The sequence below is a fragment of the Zonotrichia leucophrys genome, chromosome 4A (genome assembly GCF_028769735.1).
Source record: "Zonotrichia leucophrys gambelii isolate GWCS_2022_RI chromosome 4A, RI_Zleu_2.0, whole genome shotgun sequence".
Classification (NCBI taxonomy): domain Eukaryota; kingdom Metazoa; phylum Chordata; class Aves; order Passeriformes; family Passerellidae; genus Zonotrichia; species Zonotrichia leucophrys.
The window spans coordinates 2,025,683-2,052,839 of NC_088174.1; the positions used below are offsets into that span (position 1 = coordinate 2,025,683).

Genomic DNA, 27,157 nt, shown 5'->3' on the forward strand with positions numbered 1-27,157 from the left:
AGCAGGACAGTGATAAATTTGGGATTAGTTAGCAGCAGTAAGTCACTGTCTGCCTGTCTGAGGGGTGGAACCTTTGTTCCATTTTGCTATTAAAAGCATATGCTAGTGAGTAATATAAAACCATTCATCACAATAGTCCTCCTCCAAAACCAAACAGTCATAGATCTGTCAGCTTCTAGGTGGCCACAAGAGCTCCAGCCCAGGAAAAAAAAGCCAGATAAGTTCAGAAAGACCATGAAGAATATTCTATATGAGCAAAGACATTCCTAGAAGAAAACAGCTCTGCTGGCTTGCTCCAAGAGGGAGGCACGTTCAACTGAAAGAAAAAAAAAAGTCAAAATAATTTTGGGTAACCAAATGTGGTGCTGAGGAACACAAAGGGAGTCAGAGGCACATGAGGGTGAGCTTTGGCCTGGATGAATGTGAAGCAGACACAAAGAATGCAAACTGTGCCCAAAGGATGCTGAGCTTGGATGTGGCACTCAGAAATCAGGAGTCCCAAGCAGGGACAGGGAGCAGCTGCTGTGTGAGGAGGGACAGGGAAGCTGCTCCATGTGCTTGCAGGGCTGGATCTGCTGCTGAGAGGGGATGTGTGGGGGCAGGAATGAGACAGCAGTGCTGCAGGAAATGTCAAACTGCTGCTTTTGGCAGCTCTGAGGGCTTCTGGTTGCTTAAAACAAATGTGAAAGAGTTTCAGGCTGCATGTTGGAAGCAGAGCAGTGGAGCTGGAGCTCCTTGGCTGATCTGGTTCAATATGAATTTCTCCTGCACCAGCCCTGGCTTCTTGTGCTTCTCCCAGATCTTGTTCCACCACGTGCAGGAATCTCTGTGCAGAGAGAAGGGCTTTTAGTACAAATAAAAAAGCTGTGCATTCTCCCAAAGTTTTCAACCTACTCCCAAGCTCCCCTCTCCTCTCAGCTTGGAGGCTTTAATTCTGAAAGGATTCAAGTAAAATACAGAATTAAACCCAAAGCTGTGCATTCTCCCAAAGTTTTCAACCAACTCTCAAGCTCCCCTTTCCTCTCAACTTGGAGGCTTTAATTCTGAAAGGATTCAAGTAAAATACAGAATCAAACCCACAAGTTTCAAATGTCCTTGTCTGATTTTCTTGATTGCCAGAGCAGCCTTTTCAGAGACAAGAAGGATTCACACTCTCTGAGGTTGTGTAACCCTTGGCATGTGGAATAACAATTGTTTTTAAAGGAGATATTCATTGTTTGTGCACAATATACTTATATTTAGCTAAAAATCCCCATGTTTTACATTCTAATTCTCTTGGAAAAACAATAGCTTAAATTAGAGGGGGAATGTTTGCAAAACTGAGAGCAACTTTGGAAACGCTTGGATGGTTCTGGAGGTTTCACTTTACCACCCCTTGGGTTGCTCATGCAAAGCATGCATCTGTGCCTTTGCATGGTGCACAGAGATTGTTATTTCCACACCAAATTTTTTACAGATTTATTTACTGCTCTGTGTTGCTTTTGGCTCTGTTTGTTAGAAGATTTTCTATTTATATTGTTGTTGGCCCTCCTACACATTTTCAGAGACGAAGCTTGCTAAAAATAAAAGTATTTGCCATGACCATAGTGCCCGTGACAGGAGGATGTCAGAGTGCTTTAAAACTGGCTGTAATTATTCCTCCTGCATTGTACAAAAGGAGTAAGAGATGAGCAGAACTAGAGAGACCTTGCTAAGGTCCCAGCATGTTGGGGAAATGTTTCTCCCTCTGCCTAGCTCTGGCAGAAATGATTTTTCCTCCAGGAGTCCATTTGTAATCATTACATTTGCCTCTGGTACATCTTTTATAGAATATATTGATGTTAGGAGGACTTGGGAGGAGAAACAGGGCTGGTTTTGGAGCAGAAATGGGAAATGTGGCTGTGGGGAAGTGCCAGGGACTGTGGCAGATGCTGAGACAGAATTTGTGGCTGGTGGCTCATGCACAGACCCCTGAAGTGACTCCAACCAACAAGAATTGGTCCCTGCAGCTCTCTCTGCCCCTCTTTGTGGCAAACTTGGGGCCCAAAGGTCACTTCTGACACTGCATTCAACAGAAATTGTCTTTGAAGCACCTTTGTGCTCCCAGGAACTGAACACCTCCAAGCTGGGAAAGGCAAAGGAGGAGGAGATAAGAAAGGATGAAAAATGAGTGTGGTGTGCTCAGGGAACCAGCCTTGGTCTGTGTGCTCAGAATTCCACCTTGCTGAGTTTAGATGAATTAAAAGTGCATCTCTGTGCTCCAGCAGTGACCTCTGAAGACATTCAGGGACAAGACCATGATTTTAGCCCTGTAATTCTACTCAGCACCAAGTTGTTCTGATCCTGAGGCTAAAGGGCAAGGAAATGTCCTCAGATACTGCTGCAGCAGCTGTGATAAATCATCTTTGACTCTATTTTGGGATGTAAGAGAGATGAACATTTAAATACACACTTCAATCTGGTCAAACACTGTACAGCTTCCCCAATTCCTGCATTTCCTGTCCCTAATTTTAAAGCACTGCCATTCATGGCAGCCCTGTGAGCAGCACGTGGCCCTTTTCACTTTGGGGATTTTTGGGAAGGATTTGGGTTTTTGTGCTCCTGGGGCCTGTCCCTGGGGAGGATGGAGCAGATGACGTGGGAAGCCCAGTGTGGGTAGGAGATCTCTGCAGGCCAGCAGCTCAAACAGAATGGAAACATCTCAGCCTCATAAAAAAGTTTCTGCTTTGGAAACAGAACCATTCTCCCTTCCCCACAGATATTCCCACAAGGTCAGGGCTGGAGAGTGGAAACAGCCCTGGCAGAGCTGGGACTGTGAGCAGGGAGCTCCCAGTGCCCTCACAGGCACTCCCACAGCTCGTGGGGATGAGGGGAGGCTGCAGCCTCCAGGCTGGGCACAGCTCTGGGTCAGGATCAGCCACATCCCCAATTTCTGCCCGTTCCTCGCTGCTTCCCAGGGCTGTTCCTTCTGAGGTGTGTTTGCTATCACTGTGCCCTGCAGGATGGGCTCTGTGGTGCCTCAGGAATGTTTCTCACTCCTTCTCCCACAGGATTGACAATGGGCATTGTTGTCATTCACAGAATTCACAGAATTCACAGAACCATCAGGTTGGAAGAGACCTTTGAGATCATCGAGTCCATCCCAGCCCCAGCACCTCACCCAAACCCTGGCACCCAGTGCCACATCCAGGCTTTGTTAAACACACCCAGGGATGGGGACTGCACCACCTCCAGTGGTGGATGTGGCTGGGAATGGGAACAGGACCAGGATGGGAATGGGACCAAATGAGTCCAGAACTTTATCACCCTTTTTGTAAAAACTTTTTCCTGCTATCCAGCCTGTATTTCCCTGGGGCACAGCTCGAGGCTGTGTGCTCTGGCTGTGTCAGTTCCTGCAGACAGAGCCCAGCCCCAGCTGAGCACAGGCACCTTTCAGGAGCTGTGCAGAGCGATGGGGGCACCCCTGAGTCTCCTTTTCTGCAGGCTGAGCACCCCCAGCTCCCTCAGGGGCTCCTCTCAGGGTTTGTGTTCCCAGCCCCTCTCTCTGGATGTGCTCAGTGTCCCAAGGTCCTTCCCAAGCTGAGGGGCCAGAGCTGGGCACAGCACTCAGGCTGTGCCCTCACAGTGCCAGGGACAGGGGCACAGTGACCTCCCTGCTCCTGCTGGGCACAGCTCTGGGTCAGGATCAGCCCCATCCTGAATTTCTGGCAATTCCTTGCTGTTCCTGCTGAGCTGTGTTTGTTGTCACCGTGCCCTGCAGGACGAGCTTTGTGATGTCTCAGGAACACTTCCCACTCCTTCTCCCACAGGACTGACAATGGATTGACAATGGGCACTGTTGTCATTGCAGTGCTGAGCTCTCAAAGAGCCCTTTTGTCACCGTGCTGGAGCAGGGACATGTGGTGTGGAACAGCAGAGGATCCCTGGGCAGCACCACTGTCCCACCCCATCCCAAAATCCCACTGTCCGCAACCTCTGCAAGGAGTTTTGGGAATCACAGAGTTCCATGGGCACCTCTGAGGGTTCTGGTGCTCTGGGCTGGCCGTGGTGTCCCTTGGTGGGGTTTTGGTGACACCCCCCAGCCCCAGCCCTGTGGGGACAGGGCCTTCCTCCAGTGTCACAGAGCCCTCGCAGTGCCCAGCCCAGTGGGGCCTCCCTGAGCCCCGGGAACCACGGGATATCCTGAGGGAGGGGGCCCACAAGGACCATGGAATCACAGACCCACAGAATGTTATGGGCTGGGAGAGACCCCAAAGCCCCTCCAGTGCCACCCCTGCCATGACAGGGACACCTCCCACTGTCCCAGGCTGCTCCAAACCCCAGTGTCCAGCCTGGCCTTGGGCACTGCCAGGGATCCAGGGGCAGCCACAGCTGCTCTGGGAAAACTGTTCCCCATAATGAGCCCAATTCCATCCCGGTCCTTTTCCCATCTCTGTGCTGTTCCCAATCCTGTTCCCATCCTGATCCCATTCCCATTCCCGATCCCATTCCTGTTCCCATTCCCGATCCCATTCGTGTTCCCCATTCCCATTCCCGATCCCATTCCCATTCCTGTTCCCATTCCCATTCCTATTCTCATTCCCATTCCCATTCCTGTTCCCATTCCCATTCCTGTTCCCATTCCCGTTCCCATTCCCGATCCCATTCCCATTCCCGTTCCCATTCCCGTTCCTGTTCCCATTCCCATTCCCATTCCCGATCCCATTCCCATTCCTGTTCCCATTCCCGATCCCATTCCCATTCCTGATCCCATTCCCATTCCCGATCCCATTCCCCATTCCAATTCCCATTCCTGTTCCCGATCCCATCCCCATTCCTGATCCCATTCCCATTGCCATTCTCATCCCCATTCCTGTTCCTATTCCTGATCCCATTCCCATTCCCGATCCCATTCCCCATTCCTGTTCCTATTCCTGATCCCATTCCCCATCCCCTTCCTGTTCACATTCCCATTCCCATTCCCATTCCTGATCCCATTCCCATCCCCGTTCCCCAGCCGGTCCCCCCGGACCGAACACGCCTCGGAACGGTAGTTTCGCGGCGCAGGCGGCGCTGTTTCGGCGGCGCACGGCCCGGGCCGGTTATCGGGTGCGCAGCTGGCGCTGTCAGTCGCGGCCCAAGATGGCGGCGGCCGGGGGCGGATGGAGGCGCTGGTGACGGTGCGGAGACTCGCCGCCGTCTGTACCATGGTGAGAGCCCTGGGGCCGCTCGGCCCGCGCCGCCGCTCCTCGGGGGCTCCCGGCCTTGTGCCCCGCTCTCAGCGGCGGGGAGAGCCCGCGCTGCGCGCCCCGGCGCCGTGCGGGCAGTTCAGAGCCAGCGCTGCGGGAGGCCCCGCCGCCGGCACCGGGCTCGGAGGGGCCGGGGCGGAGCGGCTGTGCCCGGGCAGGGCGAGCGGAGCGCAGGGAGCCGCGGCCGGGCTGAGCGCGGGTGCCGGCCTGGCCGGGGCTCGCAGGGCTTTGGGATAAGGGGGTGAAATCCCGGTGGGAAAGGTGCCGGAGGCTCGGCAGGAACGCGAGCCCGGCGCTCCCGGTGGGTGTGTCTGCGCCGCCCGTGCCCTGCAATGTTTCTCGGGCCGGTGGGTGCTGCCTTTCGCAGAGAAAAGCAATTATCGAGCATTAATTGGCCTTGTGCCCAGGTCGTGTTGTGTTGTTGTGATAACTGAGTTCATTTTAAAGCTCGTTCTACTCGTTTGTCAGAGCTCTGCAGTCGCTCCACGTGCATGCGTGTACCGGGACCGTCCCTGCCGCCAGCCGGGGAGAGAGGCAGGCTGGTAATTGCATGATTATGCAGAATTCTTAATGAAGCTCCGCTGCTGTGTAAATAGAGCCTGGAGTGGCCGGGCTGGCGCTGGGCACGGCTGAAATATCTGAGTTCGGCCGTGAAACAGCAGCGCTGAGCTCACAGAACCTTCTGGGAGGAGCTCCGTGCTCCGAGCCCCGGCTGCAGGGGGTGCCCGCTGGAGCAGTTCGATGTTCACAATCCCATCTTTTCACTGTGCAGCCTCCACACCGGTCACTGGCTCTGTTTTACCTGTGTGGGACAGGAACAGGATTTTCCTTCTGCTCCATGCAGGTGCTGCCTCCCAGTGTAAGTCCAGGCCCAGCTGAGCTGAGCCAGTACAAACTGACCAAAATGCCCAGCTCCAAACTGGGCGTTTGCAGCCTCACACCCCTAACAGGATTCATCAATCTTTGCTTTTCAAATCCTGGCCTTGGAGACGTCCCTGGAAGTCTTTGGGAGAAAACTTCCCAGTATTTATCCTTCCCTAACCTCACCAAATGGGGTTTTTTTCCTACATAATTTGTATTTTTAATTGCCATGACAGACCCAGGTGAGATGAAGGCCATGAGAGGTGAGTCAGGAATTTGCTGAGGAGTTCTGCACCCAGGGGCAGAGATTGACTCAGTGCCTGGAATATTTTGGGTGCATTCCTGGGAGCAGCTGGGCCAGGGAAGGCAGAGCATTTCCCTGGGACTCTGCAGCCACACTTCAGCACATCCCTGTGGGCTTTTGGCATTTTTGCTCTGGATTTTGGCTGGGAGGATGGATGGAAGCTGGGCAGGTTCCTCCCATTCCCCTCCTGAGGTTCTGGAAGTTCTTTTCCAAGAACTGCAGCAGATTCTCCCCATTGTGTTTCAAGTGGAGAATTTGCTGTTTCAGTTCTGTGCAGAAATAATTGCATGAAACTGCCTTCCTAATTTCTTAATTAGTCATTTAATCAAATGCTGTGGGATCTGTCAGCATCAGTGTTTAGGTGCATGTGTAGCTTGGCTAAACTTATTGTCAATATTAACATTTATTCCCTCACCTACCCAGGAAATTAAAGTCTGGGTGCTGGATTTTAAAACTGGATCAGTTTATTTGCATGCCCAGCAAGTAAAAATACTGTTTAAAAAAAGGTAAATGAAAAAGCTGAGCTTTCTTTTTAAAAACATTGAAATACATGAACAAAGTCCCTTTGGGAGCTGCTTTCTCCAGGATTGTGCTAAACTGTAGTGATTGTACAGGACTTTACATATTTTGTTTTAGTAAAATATGCTGTTTTTACCACAGAACTTTACATATTTTTTTAGTAAAATATGCTGTTTTTACCACAGAACTTTACATATTTTTTTAGTAAAATATGCTGTTTTTACCACAGAACTTTACATATTTTTTTAGTAAAATATGCTGTTTTTACCAGCATTTCCAGTCAGCATCTGTGCTCCAGGCTGGAGCAGTGAAACCCAGGTTTGTGACATTGTCAGACCCTTCAGCATCACAGGGACTGCTGTTCCTGACTGCTCCTCAGCCACTCCATTCCTCTCCAATGTCTCTGAAAATGAAATCCCAAGCTTGGGTTCATTCCAGCCAGTGATGAGGCTGAGCTTGGAGCATCTCCCCTCCCTGAAATCACTTCTGGAGGATCAGCTCTGCTGTGCCTCAGGGTGGTGGCATTTCCTTGGTGGGAGCACCGTCCCTTTTCCAGGGTTTTGATGCCTCAGGTTTAGCTTTTCTGTTTTTCACATTCTGTGCTGCTTTAGTGTGTGGGTCTGGGTTCATATTATGGGATGGTGAGCCTAGGGAGGCAAAACAATTCCTGCTCCAGCTGGGACCAAGGACAAATGATCCAAATCTCAGCCCAGGAGCACAAACACCGTGGGCAGAGAGAGAAAAACAAGGATGGGACTGCCTGGGTGTGGAGAGCCTGGTTTAAGCATGGCTTAAAGAAAGAGGCCATGAAGGTATTCAGCTGAGGGAAATATAGAAGCCTGCTGTAAAAGCAGCCTTTCCCAGGCTTGATCCTGTAAATAATTAAGGTTCTCAGCCACCTTTTATATAAACAACAAGATTCTCAGACCGTTCTGTCCTTGGCTGCTACTGGGAACAGACGGCCAGTCTGGGAATAGATAGGAAGGTTTTGAGAACCTTTAATATCATGGTGGGAACACTGATCTTGGTTTCAGTAAACTAACTTCAGGTATTGTAAACAAAAGGAGGAGCTGAAGTTTTCTCTACAGCCTGTCAGGAGCTCAGATTTTGCAATATGCATGAACTTAATTAACACAGTTATAAAAAGTGATTGATTGAGTGAATAAAGGGAGTCAGATGCAAAAAATCAACAAAGGTGGTCGCTCCCTCACTTCGACACCTGGGCTAAAGCTGGAATGGGACAATGAACTGCAAGATGCAAATGGAGCAGAACTGATCAAAGTGAGAGACTCCATGAGCAGTTGGGGATTTTTGACCATTTTGGTTCATCTTGGGTGCAGCCCTGGCTGGGCTCTTGTGCTGCCCAAGGTGGATCCATTGAAGGAGATCCTTTTAACAAATCTCTACTTTATTCTTTATCTCTGTCCAGCCTCTGCTCAGCTCAGCCCTCCCAAGGCCTCAGTTCCACCACATCCCTGGGCAGGCCTGGGAGCTGGGAGGGAGCAGGGGTTGTTCCCTGGGATGTGATTCCTGCCTTGGGGAGGCTGTGGCACCACGGGGGAAGCACAGCCATGGCCAGGAGCCACTGCCCCAGCCCTGCTGCCCTGGCACCAGCTGTGTGTCCCAGCCCTTCCCTCTGCTCTGGGCTTTGGGGGTTTTCCTTCTGTTTGCAGGGAGCTGCAGGATTGAGGGAAATGGCTGCAGTGGAAACAGAGAGCACTGCTGAGGCATTTTGCTTAAACAATCTACAGTTGCAGTTTCAGAAGTGTTTAAAGGGGGATCTGGGGTGCACAGGTGGAGAGGAGGGCAGAATTCCCTGGGTCTGACTGCATCCTCTGACCCAGGATGTGTTTGCTGTGCTCTGAGGCAGTTGTAGAACTGAGTTTCTCAGTCAGAACTTGAGGATTTTGATGAATTGACAGAACTTTTGGAAGAGCAGACCAGAACTTGAGAAGGGAGCAAAGTGCAAAGGCCAGAGCTGGGATTTTCCTCTCTGGCAGCTTGTGAGGAGTCTGTAGTAAGCTGGGAGCAGAATTTTGTTTCTTGTAGGCAATTAGAGCCACTTCCTCTAGGTTCATGTCTAATTGTTGGTCAAACCAGTAGGACATGCCTGAAGAACTCCAATCCAGGCTACAAATTGGGGGTAGCCTTACACACTCTGAATCAGGACATAATTATTGACTTCAGTGGTGCAGGGGAGGTGCCTGCAGCATTTGTGAGTGCCACATTTCCATTTGCCACCTGAATAATTTACACTGGGCAGCTCAAGCAGAGCTGTGGTGTCCCTGGTGTGGAATGTCACCTCCCTGCTGTCACCTGTAGCTGTAGGACTTTGCTTTGGCTCTATCAGAGAATTAACATTTATAGCTTTTATTTTTATCACTGTAAGAAGGGAGGGTGGAGCTGGCTAAGCAGATTTCTGTCTCCAGCAGTGCTCTGCTTCTTGACTGACTTGTTAAGCTGAAAGAAACCAAATATTCATCTTTGCACTTAGAACCCAGCCTGAGAATAATTGTTTTTTGGGGAAAAAAAATACATAACCCTTTACAAAGTAGGGAAGAGGTCACTTCAAGGTTTCCCACATGCTGTTTGTGTTCTGGTTTAATGCTGTGTGTGGTGGGTGTTTGTTGCTGCAGATTTGGGGCTTCTGACAGTTTGGGGCTGGAAGCAAAGGAGGCCACAGTTCAGGTGGACCACCCAGGTTCCCTTGGAATGAGCTTTGGGATTTTACAGGAGTCCTGAACACCTGCAGGAGCTTTTGTGCTGTTCTGGTGCCTGCTTTGATTGTCTATAAACTTTTAAAATGTCATTTTTTAATGACATTTCTCTCAGGAAAATGAGAGATCATGAGAGCTCCCAGCTGTGTTGTGCCATGGGCACTCCATGGTTCATTAGTTCAAAGTAGACCCTGATTTTATTAGAGGACTTCTGCTTCGGTTCATGTAAAAATGAAGTGAATACTTGGGGAAAGATGCAAAAATAACAGAGTGTAGCTTGTTCAAGATGTGCTCTGTTGTTGAATCTCGGTTCTTTAATCAGGATTTAGAGCAAATGCTTTTATTGGAATTCATCTGTTTACATGCACATCACTTGCTGTCTTGTTGCCATTAAAAAAGCAATGGCTTTCAGTGCTTGCTCCAGCAGATGTCAGTTTGGGGATTCCTGCACTTGCTGCCAAAATAAAGGGCAGCACTGTGCATCATTATGTTTTGTTTGTGTGTTGTATTTTCTATTTTCAGCTCCTTTTATAGTGAACACTTAAAGTGGGCTTGTAAAACAGATGGGGAGAAACTTTGTTGTGAAAGGACAAGAGGGAATGGTTTTAGACTAAAAGTGGGTTAATTTAGACAAGAAAGGAAGGAATTTTTTTTCCTTTAAGGGTGGTAAAGCACTGGCACAGGGTGCCCAGAGCAGCTGGGGCTGCCCCTGGATCCCTGGCAGTGTCCAAGGCCAGGCTGGACAGGGCTTGGAGCAGCCTGGGATGGTGGGAGGTGTCATGCCCTGGCAGAGGGTGGCAGTGGATGAGCTCTAAGGTCCCTTCCAGCCTAAACTATTCCATGATTTTTCCACTTAACCCCTCACACATTGAGTTGTGAATATATCTCCCCATTCAGATCCATTGATTGGGCTCACAGCTGAATTTTACTGCTCTGTGCCTGTGTAATAGCTGAAGTTATAAATGAAATATTAACCTATTTATAAATCTTTGCTCTCCCTCAGCATCCACTTCCTCACCCTTCACAGCATTGTCCCTGCCCTGTTTGATGTGTGAGGCTCCTGATAAAATCTCCCTGCCAGCTCACAAAAGAACAATGCTGGTAAACACTGGGCCCTGCACAGCTGGGAGCTGTTTGTGTTTGCTCTCTCAGGGAGCTGCAGAGTCCCTGAGAGCTGAGCTGGCAAAGCCTCCCCTGCTCTGTGTGTTACTGGGTCACTGCAGAAACACAGAGGCACCACGAGTCTTGGGGGGAAATCAGGGGGATGGACTGGGAGCTGTGGGATGTGGGAGGCTGAGGGAACTGGGATGCACTGGGATAGACTGGGAGTAGTGTTGATGTGGGAGGCAGTGGCTGAGGAAACTGGGATGGACTGGGAGCTGTGGGAGGCTGAGGGAACTGGGATGGACTGGGAGTAGTGGTGATGTGGGAGGCAGTAGCGGAGAAAACTGGGATGAACTGGGAGCAGTAGTGATGTGGGAGGCAGTAGCTGAGGAAACTGGGATGAACTGGGATGGACTGGGAGCAGTGGAGATTTGGGAGGCAGTGGCTGAGGATTGGATGGATTGGGAGCAGTGCTGATGTGGGAGGCAGTAGCTGAGGAAACTGGGATGAACTGGGATGGACTGGGAGCAGTGCTGGTGTGGGAGCCTGGGATGGACTTGGGAGCAGTGCTGGTGTGGGAGGCAGTGGCTGAGGAAACTGGGATGAACTGGGATGGACTGAGAGCTGTGGGAGGCTGAGGGAACTGGGATGGACTGGGAGTAGTGTTGATGTGGGAGGCAGTGGCTGAGGAAACTGGGATGGACTGGGAGTAGTGGTGATGTGGGAGGCAGTAGCTGAGGAAACTGGGATGAACTGGGATGGACTGGGAGCAGTGCTGATGTGGGAGGCAGTGGCTGAGGGTTGGATGGACTGGGAGCACCACCCAGGTTCCCTTGGAATGAGCTTTGGGATTTTACAGGAGTCCTGAAAGCCTGAAGGAGCTTTTGTGCTGTTCTGGTGCCTGCTTTGATCGTCTATAAACTTCTAAAATGTCATGTTTTAATTGTCCTCAGGAAAATGAGAGATCATGAGAGATCCCAGCTGTGTTGTGCCATGGAGCTGGGGAAAGTGGGCACTCCATGGTTCATTTGTTCAAAGTAGACACTGATTTTATTAGAGAACTTCTGCTTCAGTTCATGTAAAAATGAAGTGTGAATACCTGGGGAAGGATGCAAAAATAACAGAGTGTAGCTTGTTCAAGATGTGCTGAGGACAGTGGGAGGCAGTGGCTGAGGAAACTGGGATGGACTGGGAGCAGTGCTGATGTGGGAGGCAGTGGCTGAAGATTGGATGAACTGGAATGTACTGGGATGGACTGAGAGCAGTGGTGATGTGGGAGGCAGTAGCTGAGGAAACTGGGATGAACTGGGATGGACTGGGGGCTGTGGTGATTTGGGAGCTTTGGATGAGCTGGGAGCAGTAGTGATGTGGGAGGCAGTAGCTGAGGGTACTGGGATGGACTGGGATGGACTGGGAGCAGTGCTGATGATGTGGGAGGCAGTAGCTGAGGAAACCGGGATGGACTGGGAGCAGTGGTGGTGTGGGAGGCAGTGGCTGAAGATTGGATGAACTGGAATGTACTGGGATGGACTGAGAGCAGTGGTGATGTGGGAGGCAGTGGCTGAGGGGACTGGGATGGACTGGAATGAACTGGGATGGACTGGGAGCAGTGGTGATGTGGGAGGCAGTGGCTGAGGAAACTGGGATGGACTGGGAGCAGTGTGATGTGGGAGGCAGTAGCTGAGGGGACTGGGATGGACTGGGAGGCAGTAGCTGAGGAAACTGGGATGGACTGGGAGCAGTGGTGATGTGGGAGGCAGTGGCTGAGGGGACTGGGATGGACTGGAATGAACTGGGATGGAGTGGGAGCAGTGTGATGTGGGAGCCTGGGATGAACTGGGAGGCAGTGGCTGAGGAGGGGAAGCAGCTGCTGCCAAAGCTCAGCCCTCAGCAGTGGTTCTGCTTTTCCCGCCCTTTCTCCCCAGTCCTTTCCCGGTGTTTCCTCCCTGGAGCCAGCTCTGCCGTGTCCCTCACAGAGCATAAACTGAGAGCGTTTCCCAGGAGCTGGGCCCTGCTGTCATTTGGGAATGTGGATCCTGAGGAGCTGGCAGGAGCAGCTCCTCACAGAATAAACGTGCTTGGAGGGGTTTACAGAGCACCCTGCTCTCATTGATTCAAACCACTCCAATTAAGGCGTCCTAGAAGGGAATTCCTTTGGAAATGCAGCACTTGGAGTTTCCCTGGATGCCATGGCAGCAGTCAGGGTGCTCTGTGAGCTCTCCTCTCTGCTGGAAATGGGCACAGCCTTTCCAGGATGAAGATTCCGTGGCATTTGGAAGGTGGAGCCTTGGATGGTCTGTGACACTGCTCCTTCCAGGATTATCAGTTTGTTTGGAGTGCTTGTGCAGGCAAAGTGCTGCAATCCAGGGCTCAATTTACAGTAATTTGTTATGCCTGGAACACAGACAGCCTTCCCAGATCTGTGAAAAGGGATCCTTTCAAACCAGAGCTGACAACTCTTTTATCTGACTTCAGTGCTCCATAGCCCCGAGTTTTAAAGGATGGGGAAAGCAACACCTAATCTGTGTTTACAAAACCATGCCAGTGTGTTCTATAAACCTGCAGCAATACAACCCCAATCTGCTCCATTTCCACTTCCCCCCAGGGTAATTTTAATAGTCCTGAAGCTGGAACTATTACCTCAGCAAATACAGCAAGTGCAGGCAGATTCTGCATCAGCTCATGCAGATTTCTTTGCTGCAAAAGTAGCTTTTTTTGGTGTTTTTTTTTAGGTTTTTTTTGCCTACTTGTTCTTTTTCCCCCTTTTTGTTTTGATTTGTTTATTCACTCTTAAACAACTCCTCAGCAGTTGGTTTAAGCAGCTCCTCTAATCTGGAGTGCTGCACGATGGTGTCCCTGGGAGCCTTTCTGCACAACCTGAAAGCTGCTTCCACCTTGCTTCAAACCCTCAATCTTCTGCTGCTCTCATTTGTTCAAAGCCAAATGAGTAATTAGAGAGCAAGTTGTGCACCAGGCACGTTCTGGACACTGAAATCCTGCAGGTTTTTTTCCCCTTTTTTGCTCTTTTTTTAAGGGAAATGTCTTTTGCAGGCTGGTTCCAGTCCAGGAGTTAGAATGGTGTGGAGTCCAAGCCAAATATCCTCAGGGATTTTATTTCATCAGGTTTTTACTCCAGTGATGCTCCACAGCTCCTGCAGGGAGAGGTTAGAGATCCCCTGAGTTATGAGCCTTTAATTCCTTCACTTGAACTGAATTAGATTCATTGCAAAGAGAGAAATGCATAAAAATCAGGTAATTTGACATTAATATTTAGTACTGAGCTAAAATAATAGTAATTATCCTTAAAGAAAGGCTGAATCTTCCAATTTGCATTTATGGAGAAGGCTTTAAATTGATTGTTAAAAGTGAACTAATGGAATTAATTAGTCTTGGGTGTATTTTAGACAGGCCAGAAGCAGCTGAAGGGTGGAGACCAGCATAAAGAACTACAGTTTCAACAGGATACAGTGAACAGATAGAAATTTTCTGAAATTTTGGGACACAAATCCAGATTTTAAAAGTTCTCTTCTGACAATCTGCAACTGTCCACAAATGAGGTGTAAATGGAGCATCTGTTGGGGTGTGTATATTTGTGTGTGTCCATCTAAAGTAGTGGAGTGCCCAAAATAAACACAGCAGACTTTAACAAAAAAATAAAATTAATATTGACTTCTTGTAGATTTTGACAGGATTAATTTTGAAAAAAGATCAGACTGTAACTTTGCAGTTGTATTTATGTAAAGATTGGAAGGATTTCACCATTTCAGTGAATTCCCTTGTACTTGAAGCAGCTGCTGCATCCCTGATAAAAACCATCAATTAAAACCTCATGGGGCATTTGTTTGACAAGTCTTTCTGAACTTCTGTGTCTGTAAATGACACCAGAGAAATCTTGAGTATTTTTTGTCATTCCATTGAGCCAGTGATGGTTATGGGATGGCTCTAAACCCACAATTCAAACCCTGTGTAATTAAAGCCCCTCAGAGCCTGTCAGGGGTGAATGCCATGAGCTCTGAGGGCAGTGGGATCTCCCCTCTCCTGACTCCTTCACTGTTTTGTGGGTTTTCCCCTCATTTTCCAGCTCACTGTTTGCTGAGCAGCAGCACAGCACTGACCTGATTATTCTGACAAGAGCTCAGAATAGCACTGAGGGTCCTGCCCCAGAGTTGTGCTAATTTTGGTCCTTTTTTCTCCCTGGAGCTGCAGCAGCAGCTGCTCCATGCCCTGGTCCCCTCACACCCTTCTCTCTGCTTTTCTGACCATCCCCACATGGGCAGAGTGACCTCTGAGCACAGAAAGCAGATTTTTGGGAATGGAAATGGGGATTCCAGCCAAGTGGGAAAGTGTGAATTCAGGGTGAAAAATGGGTAGTTTGTAATAACAGTGCACTGATTGTCAGCCAGGGTTTGTGGTGGGTCAGGATTTCAGTGAAACTCAGTAAAACTCACATTGCTGAGAAGGAAAGAGGTTGTAATTTGAAGCAGGAGCAGTGAGGATGCTGGAAATGTGGAATTCTCAGCTGACAGCAGCTCCTGTCCTGAGCTCTGGCGTTGTCCTTAATCACTCCCAGCTTTTATTCATCCACAGCTCCACCAAAACTCCTCAACTCAGAGCCTGATTGCAATTTCTGCCATAAAGATAATTAAATATAATACAGACAAAAGTGAGCACTCCTCTGATTCCTGTCAGATAAGTGAATGCAATCTGTGAGCTTTTGTCTGTAAGAATAATTACAAATCCAATAAGTTTAAGGTCACCAAGTAGTGAAACTCCTGTTGTTTGATACATTTCCAGTTTCTGAAATCAATTAAATCTAGGCTATGCAAAATGCTCATTTTCTTTGCAGGAATAGGATTTTTTTTTTTTTTGCTAATGCCTCATTATCCTTCTCTGTGATCTCCTGTTGGTGCTGCAGTGGCTAAGATACAAAAGTCCACTACTATTTATTCCACTTGCATGGTGCATTGAACTGGAAATAAATCTTCAAGACTTCTCTAGTGAGCAAAAATCACTCAGAGCTTACAAACTGGAAGAGTTGATAGATCTCTCTTCTGGATTTGATGGGTTTTCCAGTTAAAATTTCAGGAATACTGTGGGATCACTGCCTCAGTATGGCTTGGTTAGACAGCTCCCTCAGGTAAGGGGGTTTGAAACTGCTCCTTTTACATCCCTTTTCTTAAAAAATTCAACAAAACTTGCCCTGAGTGTTCTCTGGGTAGGTATTAGTTTGCCTTAATGCTGTTTTCTCTGTGTCTCATCCAGCTCTGAGCATGGAATAGAATCCCAGAATCCTTGAGGTTGGAAAATACCTCCAGGATCATCGAGCCCAAAATGACAATCCCCAGAGCACTGAGTGCCACATCCAGCCTTTTCTTGCACTTTTAAATCAGGATATTGGTGTGATGTCCCTCACTGTGTTGGTATGAAAAAGTGAGGAAAACTTAAATATTACCAATTCCCTATGCTGTTGTTTGGTACTTCAATATTTGGTATATTAGATTTTTTTAAGGGCGTTCTTTGTCTTTTCAGCCATGGAATATTCATGGAAATGTTCATCACCTTCTTCTAATTAGCTGATATGCATAAAGTGAAATGACTTCAGCTGTGACAGGAAATATTTTATTGTTGTTCTGTGGGGGTTTTCTTGGCCATTTGTAGCTGTGTGTATTCCTGCTGAGGTGGTGATGGGCCAGGCAGATTTTCATTTTCCTGTTTGACTGATAATTGCAGAGCTGTGGAAGCACAGCCAGTTCTGTGAGTGGGCTGTGAGCAGAAAAGGGGAGCTCTGAGACAACACTTGAAATCCAGGAATTTCCAGAAAATGGAAAATTCTTCTTACAAGTGCTGAAACTTCCTTTGTCACCTCCCCCAGCACTGTGGAACACTAAATCCACATCTCATTATGGAAGTCAATCACCACGTGGTTAAATGAGAAGTTTTCCTCCTGGGGTAATTGTGCGTTGCAGAAATTTGGGTTTATTCCTGCTCACAGAGCTGAGTTTGATGGTCCTGAAGCAGAGCAGCAACTTGAGAGCATTTCCTTGCACCTCCCACAAGTCAGGGATGTACTCTGGGGTTGTTAAAACACTCATTTATTTGCCTTGCACGAGCAGTGAGAAGTCATAAATCTTTATATTCAGCTGTATTTTAGTTTTTAGTGGTTTTGCTTAACTGTTTTATGGCAAACAGACTCAATTGCTATGGATGAGGGATTTTTTCCTGCATTTGTTGTTGCTCCCACAACATGTCACTCTATTGATTTTCTGATGGTTTTGGGTGTGCAAAGTACCACAAGATGCAGAACACTTTGACTGTGGCACCCCAAAGAGGAGAATTTAATTAATTCCCCAAATAACAAAATAAATTTTCTTATTATGTACACTTACCACTTTGGTTAGATTTTTAATTCTGGACAAGGTGTGACTTTTATATTTCCAAAATGATGAAGTGTGGATTGTTTGACAGCTAAAAGATGGAAAAATCTTTTAGCTGGGTGGGCAGAGGGATGTGACACCTGTCAGGGTGACAGCAAATCCTCATTGCAGGACATGGCTCAGGCTGGAGCAGGTTTCACTGCACTGGGTTAATTGGTAATTGTTAATTGAGTTGCAGAGATTAACTGGGAGGAGCTGGACTTTGCCTGCACTTCTGGACCTTACCCCAAAACGTGACTGGGGCCAAGTGGTGCCCTCACATAAAGTGAATTTTCCCCATGGCCTCGTTCAGTTCTCCTGGCCATTGACTCTGTGGTGAATCATCTGTGATTCTGCAGGGGAGTTCTTTTTCCATGGAACACTGGGCATTGCATTTCCTGGAACTTTTTCACTGCTTAATTTGCAAGTTTGCATCTTCAGAGCTATTTATGATTCATCTCTGATTTTTTTTTATTCCTCCCACAAGTGCTTTGAGTCCTGTTTTGGTTTTTTTTATGATTTTAAAAATTTAAAATATTCTCTAGCAAGAAACTTTAGAATCATCACAGAATCTCAGAATGATTTGGGTTGGAAGGGACCTCAAAGCTCATCCCATTCCATGGGCAGGGACACCTCCCACTGTCCCATGGTGCTCCAGCCTGGCCTTGAACACTCCCAGGGAGGAGGCATCTACCACTTCAATTGTAAATAATACATTAAATAGAATTAAATATTAAGGAAACCTTAATTTTTTTAATCTGCCTTTGCAGTTAATTTACCCAAATTTATAAAGTTTGGACAATAAATACAAGGAAACACTTAGAAAAAAACTCACCTGTGACCTGTCAGGTTAAATGGACACAAGTTGGTGGCATGATTTATGATAGGTTATTCAATTCTTTATATCATAGCTTTATTCAAAATTACATTTTGAATAAAACCATTCTTATGTTTTTATTTATTTGTTCAGATATTTATTCCATGTGTTGCTTTCCAGCTGGATCATTTGGGCTGTCAGGTTTCACTGGTTTTGGAGGTTTGGTACCTCCTTTAATGGGCTTTTCTCCAGTGTTTCCCTAATAAAATTCTGGAGATCATGGAGAGGGTGAGGAACCTCCTGAGAAATTGAAACTGAACTTCACAAGCTCTCAGGATTTAGAAATCCTCCTTTCCTAATCTCCAAACATGCAGCATGGAAGAGCAAAACACCCTCAGCAGGAGCCAGTTGTGATTTCCAGGCTGAAAATTCCAGAATTTTCCCCTCCTGTGCATTTCCATGAATTTTGGAAATGTTGAATTTTGAATTTTACAGCATGTCCCAAAGGCAGTGTGAATCAGAGCAGTGAAGAGCTGAGGTAGCCCAGGACAGACCCCTGGCAGCAAATCCTCCTTGCTGATGGTTCCTCTTTTATTTTAGGTTGGATTTGGGTTTTATTGAGGGGAAATACTGAAGGAAAAAGAGAAGCAGGGAATGACTGCAAGGAAACAAATGAAAGGAGCTGCCTGGAGTGGCAGTGCTGCCTCAGAAATGTTGTGTGGAATTGCTGCTGGAGCAGAGCTCTGCTTGTAAATCTGTCAGCACCCTGCCAGTGTTTGCTGGGCTTTGGAGTTCCCAGTTCTGAGCCTGATTCATTTTATCTGCTCTGAGAAATGTAACTCACTCTAAATCTGATGGGGGACATCCAACTACAGCTGTTAAACCTGAGTGTTTCTTGCTTTCCCTCCTGGTTTTTAGGAAATTTTTGGTTATTTCTCCATTAAAAACAATCTGGATGGAGCTGTCCTTCCAGTCTCTGCTTGTGGTTTATATTAATAGGGAGATGATGGAAATGTTTGCTGAGCAATTGAAAAGCATTGGTAGCTTCAGGGGAATAAATAAATTGAGTTTTGCTGGGCTGTAATGTTTGGTTGAAGGTTTTTCTGAGGTGTCTGAAGGTGGCTCACCTGTGCAGGAGGATTTCTGTTTGGGCAAGGTTAGACTTGGAGTCACTTGGGCATTTAAAACAGAATTAGGAATTCAAAATGTTTGGATTCTGCATAAAGGAGCTCAGGAATGTTGGAGCATCAGCAAGAGGCATTAAAGAACAAGGTGGAGAGGAATGAGGGAAAGATCCAACCCCAGATATTCCCATCCATAAAGGGCTGGTGGATTAAAAATGGAAAGAGATGAGGAAACCACTTTGAATATGAAATGGACCAAGTTAAAATTCAAAATAAAACATTGGAATGCTTTAGTTGTTTCTTTATGTGCCAGATAAGAGCAGTGGTGGTTTTCAGTTGTATCTAAAACAGCAAATTCCATCCTCACTGCACTGCTGGAAACTCAAGGATGTGTCAAAATGCACTGTGAGCTTCATACATCACCTTGAAATTAAAGGTAACCAAGGCAAAGCACTTTCAGGTGATCTGTGATAAAATTCTTCCTTCCATTATTCTGGGGATTTGTAATAAAAACTTCATTTGTCCATAGTATTTTGCAAAATAAGGCTAGAAAAAGGATAAGTTTCTTTATTTTTACAGTACATTCTTGACTAAATTAAGTTGCTGTTTCTAGATCACTGTTGCCAACCTGGTATTTTAAGTGAGAACAGTTAATTGTGGTAATTTCCAAATAAACTCAAATGTAGCAAACCCTTCTGTTAGATCAGATCACTAATTTTGGCTGAGGGAGTTGAGATTTTAAATGACACCATGGTACATTTATGATAATAAAGCATCACATTCATTGAATTCTGACAAAATACTGATTTTCAATGGAAGTAAATTATTTCCTAAGCTTTGGGGTTTTTTTAGGAAATTTCTGTTTTCTCTAACATAAATATTGTTTTTTGTAGGGCGCCAATGCCTCTGCTTTGGAGAAAGAGATTGGTCCTGAGCAGTTCCCTGTGAATGAGCATTATTTTGGCTTGGTCAATGTAAGTGAATTTTCTATGCTTAAAATGCTGGGGTTTAATTCACATCCTAATTTGGAGCTTAGCAGGATTCTCTGAGAACCTGATTGATGAAACTTCTCCCTTGGAGTGGGACTGAGCACAGACACCACATCCTGCAGTGTGCTTATTAACCAAAATAGCATTTCATCTGAAACACAGAAAAATAAATGTATTTCTTGTAAGGTCTGTGAGAACTCTTCTTCCTCCAGTACATTTATACTTCTAAGATTTTAATATTTAGCTGGAAAATTGGAAATAATAAAGTGTGTCCATTGTTCATATTCTGTTCCAGAGCAGATTTTCCACTGATGCTGCAGTGCAGGGGAGGCTTTAAAATTAAAATGTGTTACTTTTTAGTTCTAAAAACATCCCTGTCGTGGGAGGAGTGGAAGTTTTGTGCAGGAGATGAATGACATGGACTGGGTGGATATTTCCTTCGTGTTGTAATACTCCTTCTGGATTTTTGGTGTAGCCATGAACCCTCCAAAAAGCTGAATTTCTGCAGTTTGTGTGGCTGTGGGGCAGCAGAGCTGTGCAGAGGATGTTGGTCCTGGGGAGTTCAGAGCAGCTGTGGTTCTGTGGCATCCTATTCATGATGGGAAAAGGCAATTTGGGCAGAACTCACTAGAAACAATCATTCCTGTTGTGTTGAGAGCTGGGAGATGCTCCATGTCTTCATACACCAAGTAAGGCAACTAAAGAGTATTTATTGAGCTCATTAGAGACCCAGTTAATTGACTTTGTGTGGGTTTCTAGCAGTTCATATTTCAGACACCCAGCTATCCAAACAGCCAGAATTCTGTTCCCTTCATGGGGTGTTGGTGGCCATTCCAGAGCTGCTGAGGTTTGCACCATAATGGCAAAAATGGAACTGTGACAGAAATAGCAGAGCACTGAATGGAGTGAGGAGGAAAAACAGCATCCTAAAAATAACCAGAATTATTAGAACCCATCCATTCTCTGTTTTGAAGGACAAAACATGACTAACACTGTTGTGCTTCATTTCATGCAACTGGTTTTTGAGGGTGTTGTTTTCACACTGTTGTTCTGCTGAGCTTTTTCTGAAGTTATTTCTGGTTCTTTCATGATTTGGAATTAATGGGAGCATTTTAAGGAGGGCAGTTCCATGGCTTCAGCATCAGTGCTGTTAAATGTGTCATTGCACTGCAAATACAATCAGGTGTTGAACTCGTGGGCAGTGGAGGCCAAAACTTTGGATTGAATAGTTATTTAATTATTTATAGTATAGTATATTAGTATATTTTCTATAATATAGTATATTTTATATGTATAATATACTATATTTTATAAATAGTTATTTAATTTTTGGATCAGTGAGCTAAAGCAGCCTGACTCTGTTAAATTGTGTCTACAGCCACTGCAGAATATGTGGGAAACTGTTAAAATAGTTCATATTTACTAAAACCCAGGAGGGATGGAACAATGGTGTCATTCCAGAATTTCATCTCCGTTTTCATTTTAAGACGCTCCTATGTTCAAATAAGCTTTCAGACTTAGGATGCCTGTTTTGTGTTGTGTGCAGATTTATTTAGCATGATGATTCTTTGTTTTTCTAGGTCACTAACAAGCATGTGAGTGATTCTCTCTCCTAATTCATGTGTTTGTTTGGTTTCCAGATATATTTTCCTCATGTTAATAAGTTTTAACTGTTGTTCTCTGTTGTTTGCATATGGTGTAAATCAATGTTACTGGAGCTATAACCTGTGACTTTTAAGCTGTATGAATGAAGCTGTTCATTTTCTGTTTCAGTCCAAGTGATTATTACCTTAAAACCATTCTGCTGCAGTAATCACACCAAATTTGGGTGAACAGTGACCATGTCTCAGTGTATCACCTAAAACCAGTCTGCTCTGCAGACAGATTTTTATGCTCTTTTGGTTTATTTAAAATATGTTGTTCTTGGGGTGCAGAACCTTGTTACCAGAACATCTGGGGACTGCAAACCCAGAATTTGTGTCCCTTTTTTTGAAGCAGCAGCACAGTAGATTGCAGAGCAGCAGCTGTGAAGCCATGGTTTGTGGTTGTGGGTGATAAGCTGATATCCTGGTGTCCTCCTTGCTCAGCCAGGGGGAGCAGCCCCTGCAGGGCCTTATCTGTGCCTGACACTGCCTGCACACAGGCCAGATGCAACCCAGCTGCTCTGTGCCTGGCCCTGCATCATCTGCTGCTCAAAACATTCTGTTATGAGCAGGAAATATTGGTTTTATTATTCATTTATAATAGGGTTTGCCCCTGGGATTGGCTCAGGGTGCTGGTAATGCCAAGGCTGTGGGTTTGATCCCTCTATGGGTTGTTCACTTTAAAGTTGGGCTCAGTGATCCTCAGAGGTCCCTCCCAACTTAAAATACTCTGTGGAATTCATTATTGATTTATTTATTTAGTGTCCTTGCCATCTCTCCCCTCTCAGGATGATGAGTTGTGCTGTGTCTCCACAAATTTTGATTCTTTGCTGAACCCTTAATTACTTTATTACTTATTCCCAGTATCCTGTGAGTGATGTCTCCTCTTCCTTCCCTTGCTGTCACAAAGGCTCAACCTTTCCCCCCATCCAACCAGCGTTTCCCCATTCCAACCAGCGTTTCCCCATTCCAACCAGTGTTCCCCCCATCCCAACCAGTGTTTCCCCATCCCAACCAGTGTTTCCCCATCCCAACCAGTGTTTCCCCCATCCCAGCCAGTGTTTCCCTCATCCCAGCCAGTGTTTCCCTCATCCCAGCCAGTGTTTCCCTCATCCCAGCCAGTGTTTCCCCCATCCCAGCCAGTGTTTCCCTCATCCCAGCCAGTGTTTCCCTCATTCCAACCAGTGTTTCCCTCATTCCAAGCAGTGTTTCCCCCATTCCAAGCAGTTTCCCCATTCCCAATTCCAAGCAGTTCCCCCCTTTCCCCAATTCCAAGCAGTTCCCCCCTTTCCCCCAATTCCAACCAGTGTTTCCCTCCCATTCCAACCAGTGTTTCCCCCCCATTCCATCCAGTGTTTCCCCCATTCCAAGCAATATTTCCCCCATCCCAAGCAGTGTTTCTCCCCCACTCCAGCCAGTGTTTACCCCACTCCAAGCAGATTCCCCCATCCCAAGCAGTTCACCCCATTCCCCCCATCCAAGCAGTGTTCCTTCCCCCCATTCCAAGCAGTTTTTCTTCCATCCCAACCAGTTTCCTCCCATCCCAGCCAGTGTTTCCCCCATTCCAACCAGTGTTTCCCCCATTCCAACCAGTGTTTCCCTCATCCCAGCCAGTGTTTCCCTCATCCCAGCCAGTGTTTCCCTCATCCCAGCCAGTGTTTCCCTCATCCCAGCCAGTGTTTCCCTCATCCCAACCAGTGTTTCCCTCATTCCAACCAGTGTTTCCCCCCAATTCCAAGCAATGTTTCCCCCATCCCAACCAGTGTTTCCCTCATCCCAACCAGTGTTTCCCCCATTCCAAGCAGTGTTTCTCCCCCACTCCAGCCAGTGTTTCCCTCATTCCAGCCAGTGTTTCCCTCATTCCAGCCAGTGTTTCCCTCATTCCAGCCAGTGTTTCCCTCATTCCAGCCAGTGTTTCCCTCATTCCAGCCAGTGTTTCCCTCATTCCAGCCAGTGTTTCCCTCATTCCAACCAGTTTCCCTCATTCCAACCAGTGTTTTCCCCCTCACCCCAACCAGTGTTTCCCCCATCCCAAGAAGTGTTTCCCCTTATTCTAACAAGTATTTCACCCCATCCCAAGCAGTTTCCCTCATCCCAGTGTTTCCCTCATCCCAAACAGTTTCCCCTTATTCCAACCAGTTTCCCCCATTCCAACCAGTGTTTCTTCCCCCATTCCAAGCAGTTCCCCCCATTCCCCATCCCAGCCAGTGTTTCCCTCATTCCAACCAGTTTCCCTCATTCCAGCCAGTGTTTCCCCCTCACCCCAACCAGTGTTTCCCCCATCCCACAAGCAGTATTCCCTAGTAAATGAGCTCTGTTTCACTGTGTGACATTCTTGAAGAACTCTTCCTGTGATTCCTTTTTGGCAGCCCTAATGCAAAGGCCTTTGTTCTCCCTGTGTTCTGTTTCTGACCAGTTCGGCAATACCTGCTACTGCAACTCCGTCTTGCAGGCCCTGTATTTCTGTCGGCCCTTTCGGGAAAAGGTTTTGGCCTACAAGGTGCAGCCTCGAAAGAAGGAAAGCCTCCTGACCTGCCTCTCTGATCTCTTCAACAGTATTGCCACACAAAAGAAGAAGGTGGGAGTCATCCCACCCAAGAAATTTATTTCCCGCTTGAGGAAGGAAAATGGTAAATGAGGAAATGGTTTTTAAATGTGTTTTTAAGGATGTAAAATGTTAAATTCAGGGGTTTTTTTTTGTAAAAATTGACAAGTTTGAACAGGTTTCTTGGAGGTTTTTGTGGTGTGAAGTTCACCACCTGTGTGCTTGTCCTGTCTCAGTGTTTCTGGACTTGCACATGTCCAGATATTCCACCCTGGCATGGTGCTCCCTAGAGGAACAAAGCACACTGCAGGTCCTTGCTCTCATGAACTCTCACAGGAGACCCAGCTGTGATGGTGTTCACAGGGGTTCTTGGATGAGGGAAGAGATGAGGATCTGACTCCATGTTTCAGAAGGCTTGATTTATTATTTTATAATACATATTACATTAAAACTATACTAAAAGAATAGAAGAAAAGGTTTCATCAGAAGGTTAGCTAAGAACAGAAAGGAAAGGAATGATAACAAAGCTTCTGTCTCAGACAGAGAGTTTAAGCCAGCTGACTGTGATTGGCCATTAATTACAAACAACTCTATGAGACCAATCACAGATTTACCTGTTGCATTCCACAGCAGCAGATAACCATTGTTTACATTTTGTTCCTGAGGCCTCTCAGCTTCTCAGGAGGAAAAATCTTAAGGAAAAATCTTTATAAAAGATGTATGCAACACCCAGCCACTCACAGCCTGTTCCCTTGCATTTGTGGCAGGATGAATTCCTTAGGATCAGAACTGGTGGTTATTTCCCAGGGCTGTTTGGTGAGGACATTTCTGGCTGTTGATTTCTCCTCTCTGCTTGAACTTGAAAAGATAACAAACTTCCAGTAGGGGATTTTTGCCCCTTGGTGCTGGACTTAATGAATCAGTGGCCCAAGGCAACACATCTGAATTTCTTTATTCCTCTCCCTTTCCAAAGAAAAGAAGAAAAAAAACACACAAAAAGCCCCAAAGCAATCATGGTTTCTTCAGTTCTAAGAAATGGCCAAGCTAAGTTTTCTTAATGATATTTTTCAGCTGTTTGATTCTTGCAACCTGAGGATAATCATTGAGGGAACAACAAAGTGCAATTCTCCCCAAACTCACCAGAGCTGTGTAACAGGGGAGAGGAGGGAAGGGAAAAACCACAGTGACCTGGTGTTGGGAAGTGTCTGTAGTTCATTCTCCTCCTGTCTCCCTTTCCAGAATTATTTGATAATTACATGCAGCAGGATGCACACGAATTCCTGAACTACCTACTGAACACTATTGCTGACTTGCTGCAAGAGGAGAAGAAGCAGGAGAAGCAGAATGGGAAGCTCCAGAATGGCAGCATTGAGAGTGAAGAAGGAGACAAGGCTGATCTGACGTGGGTCCATGAAATCTTCCAAGGAACACTAACCAATGAAACCAGATGTCTTAACTGTGAGGCTGTACGTGCACCACCAAACCACTCCTCCTTAGCTTTCTCCCAGCTCCTGGATTGGCTTCCCTAACACTGAGCACCCTTTTTCATTCATTAGGGTAGATGAAATTGCACTGTCTCTATTAAAATATGGAGCATAGCCTATTTTAGGACTCTATGTTCATACCAGTGCTCATTAAGGTATGTTGCCCAGAAAAAGCCAGTGTTCTCCCTGTTTCTCCTCCCTGTTTCCATTGAGGCAGCTGCACTTGGCTGACCCACGCTGCCTTTTTGTCTCCATGTTATTCCCTGTGTCAGTGGCTGAGAGTTTATGTTGTGTTCCTACATGAGAGTTGCTCTTAATTTAACTCTGGCATGAGCTGAGTTGCTTGAACTGGAATTCTGTGCTTGGTGCTGGTGCTGGCCACTGTGTTTGAGAGCAAAAAAAGTGGCATGAAGTCTAGAATTAGAACCACAGCACCTTCAGACCAGAGATTTGTAGTTTGTCATATGCTCTCATTTAATAGTGCTAACAAAAAATGAAAACCCAGATGGGGAGAGAAATAAAAAACCCGAGAAGTGATTACAACAGAAAAGGCATTTAAAATCTAAAGTTATGGCTATGTGGTGAGGAGAAGCTCTAAAAATGACATGAATAGGATTCTGTCTCAAGGTTTTTGCAATGAAGTGTGACTGTTCCACAAATGGAAGGATGGTTTTCCTCCCTGCTAACCCATTTAATTGAGGAGCCATCTGCCTGTTTCTGCCTTGCCTCTGAGTATTGACTGTTACACCCTGAAATGCAGCAGAAAGCTGCAGCAGGCTGCAGAGAAAATGGAATGTGGTTAAAACCTCTCCAGTGAGAGCTCTGAGTGGTTAAACCTGGCTTTGCCAGTGAAATAATCAGAAATGCCTTCAAGTCTCAAGGGGGAAGTGATGTTTCATGAGGAAGTGTTTGGGTTTTTGTGCTTTTTTCCATGGGTTTTTGGATTTCTTTTGTTATTGCTTTTTTTTTCTTTTTAATGCTCCTCTTCAGATTTTAACACCACATCAGACTATTTAATCACTTGTAGTTTACCTCAAGAAAAGGCCTCTTTGTGTGCGTGTACATTTATTTTTAATCACATTGCACCACTCCAGAATTGGATAAAAGAAATCTGCCAGCTCTAAATTGTTACCAAATATCTCTTATTATTATTTTTTTTCAAGGTTAGTAGCAAAGATGAGGACTTTCTGGACCTCTCGGTTGATGTGGAACAAAATACATCAATTACACATTGTCTAAGGTAAACAGAATTCTTTGGGAAGGGAAAAAATACCTGTCCTGGTCAGAAGGAAAGAGCCTGGATTAGTTATTTTCTGTAGGCTTTGACATGAGGTAAAATATTGTGAGTTTTGGAAGGTTTTAGTAGTTAATAAATACTAGTGGCAGATAAGATTGATTTTCACTTTTTTTTAATGGAGATTTGAATTTGT

At 46.2% G+C, this 27,157-nt stretch overlaps 1 protein-coding gene across 1 annotated transcript in view; it reads left to right on the forward strand.

Moving 5' to 3' along the window:
- Positions 1-5,062: 5,062 nt before the first annotated feature.
- LOC135447871 (ubiquitin carboxyl-terminal hydrolase 12-like) overlaps positions 5,063-27,157 on the forward strand; it is a 31,707-nt gene continuing 9,612 nt past the window's right edge. The window contains exons 1-5 of the mRNA XM_064713042.1: positions 5,063-5,168; positions 19,960-20,040; positions 24,115-24,328; positions 25,483-25,709; positions 26,891-26,967. Of these exons, the coding sequence (XP_064569112.1) occupies positions 5,121-5,168; positions 19,960-20,040; positions 24,115-24,328; positions 25,483-25,709; positions 26,891-26,967 (647 nt within the window). The 5' untranslated portion in view covers positions 5,063-5,120. The remainder of the gene's footprint in view (positions 5,169-19,959; positions 20,041-24,114; positions 24,329-25,482; positions 25,710-26,890; positions 26,968-27,157) is intronic.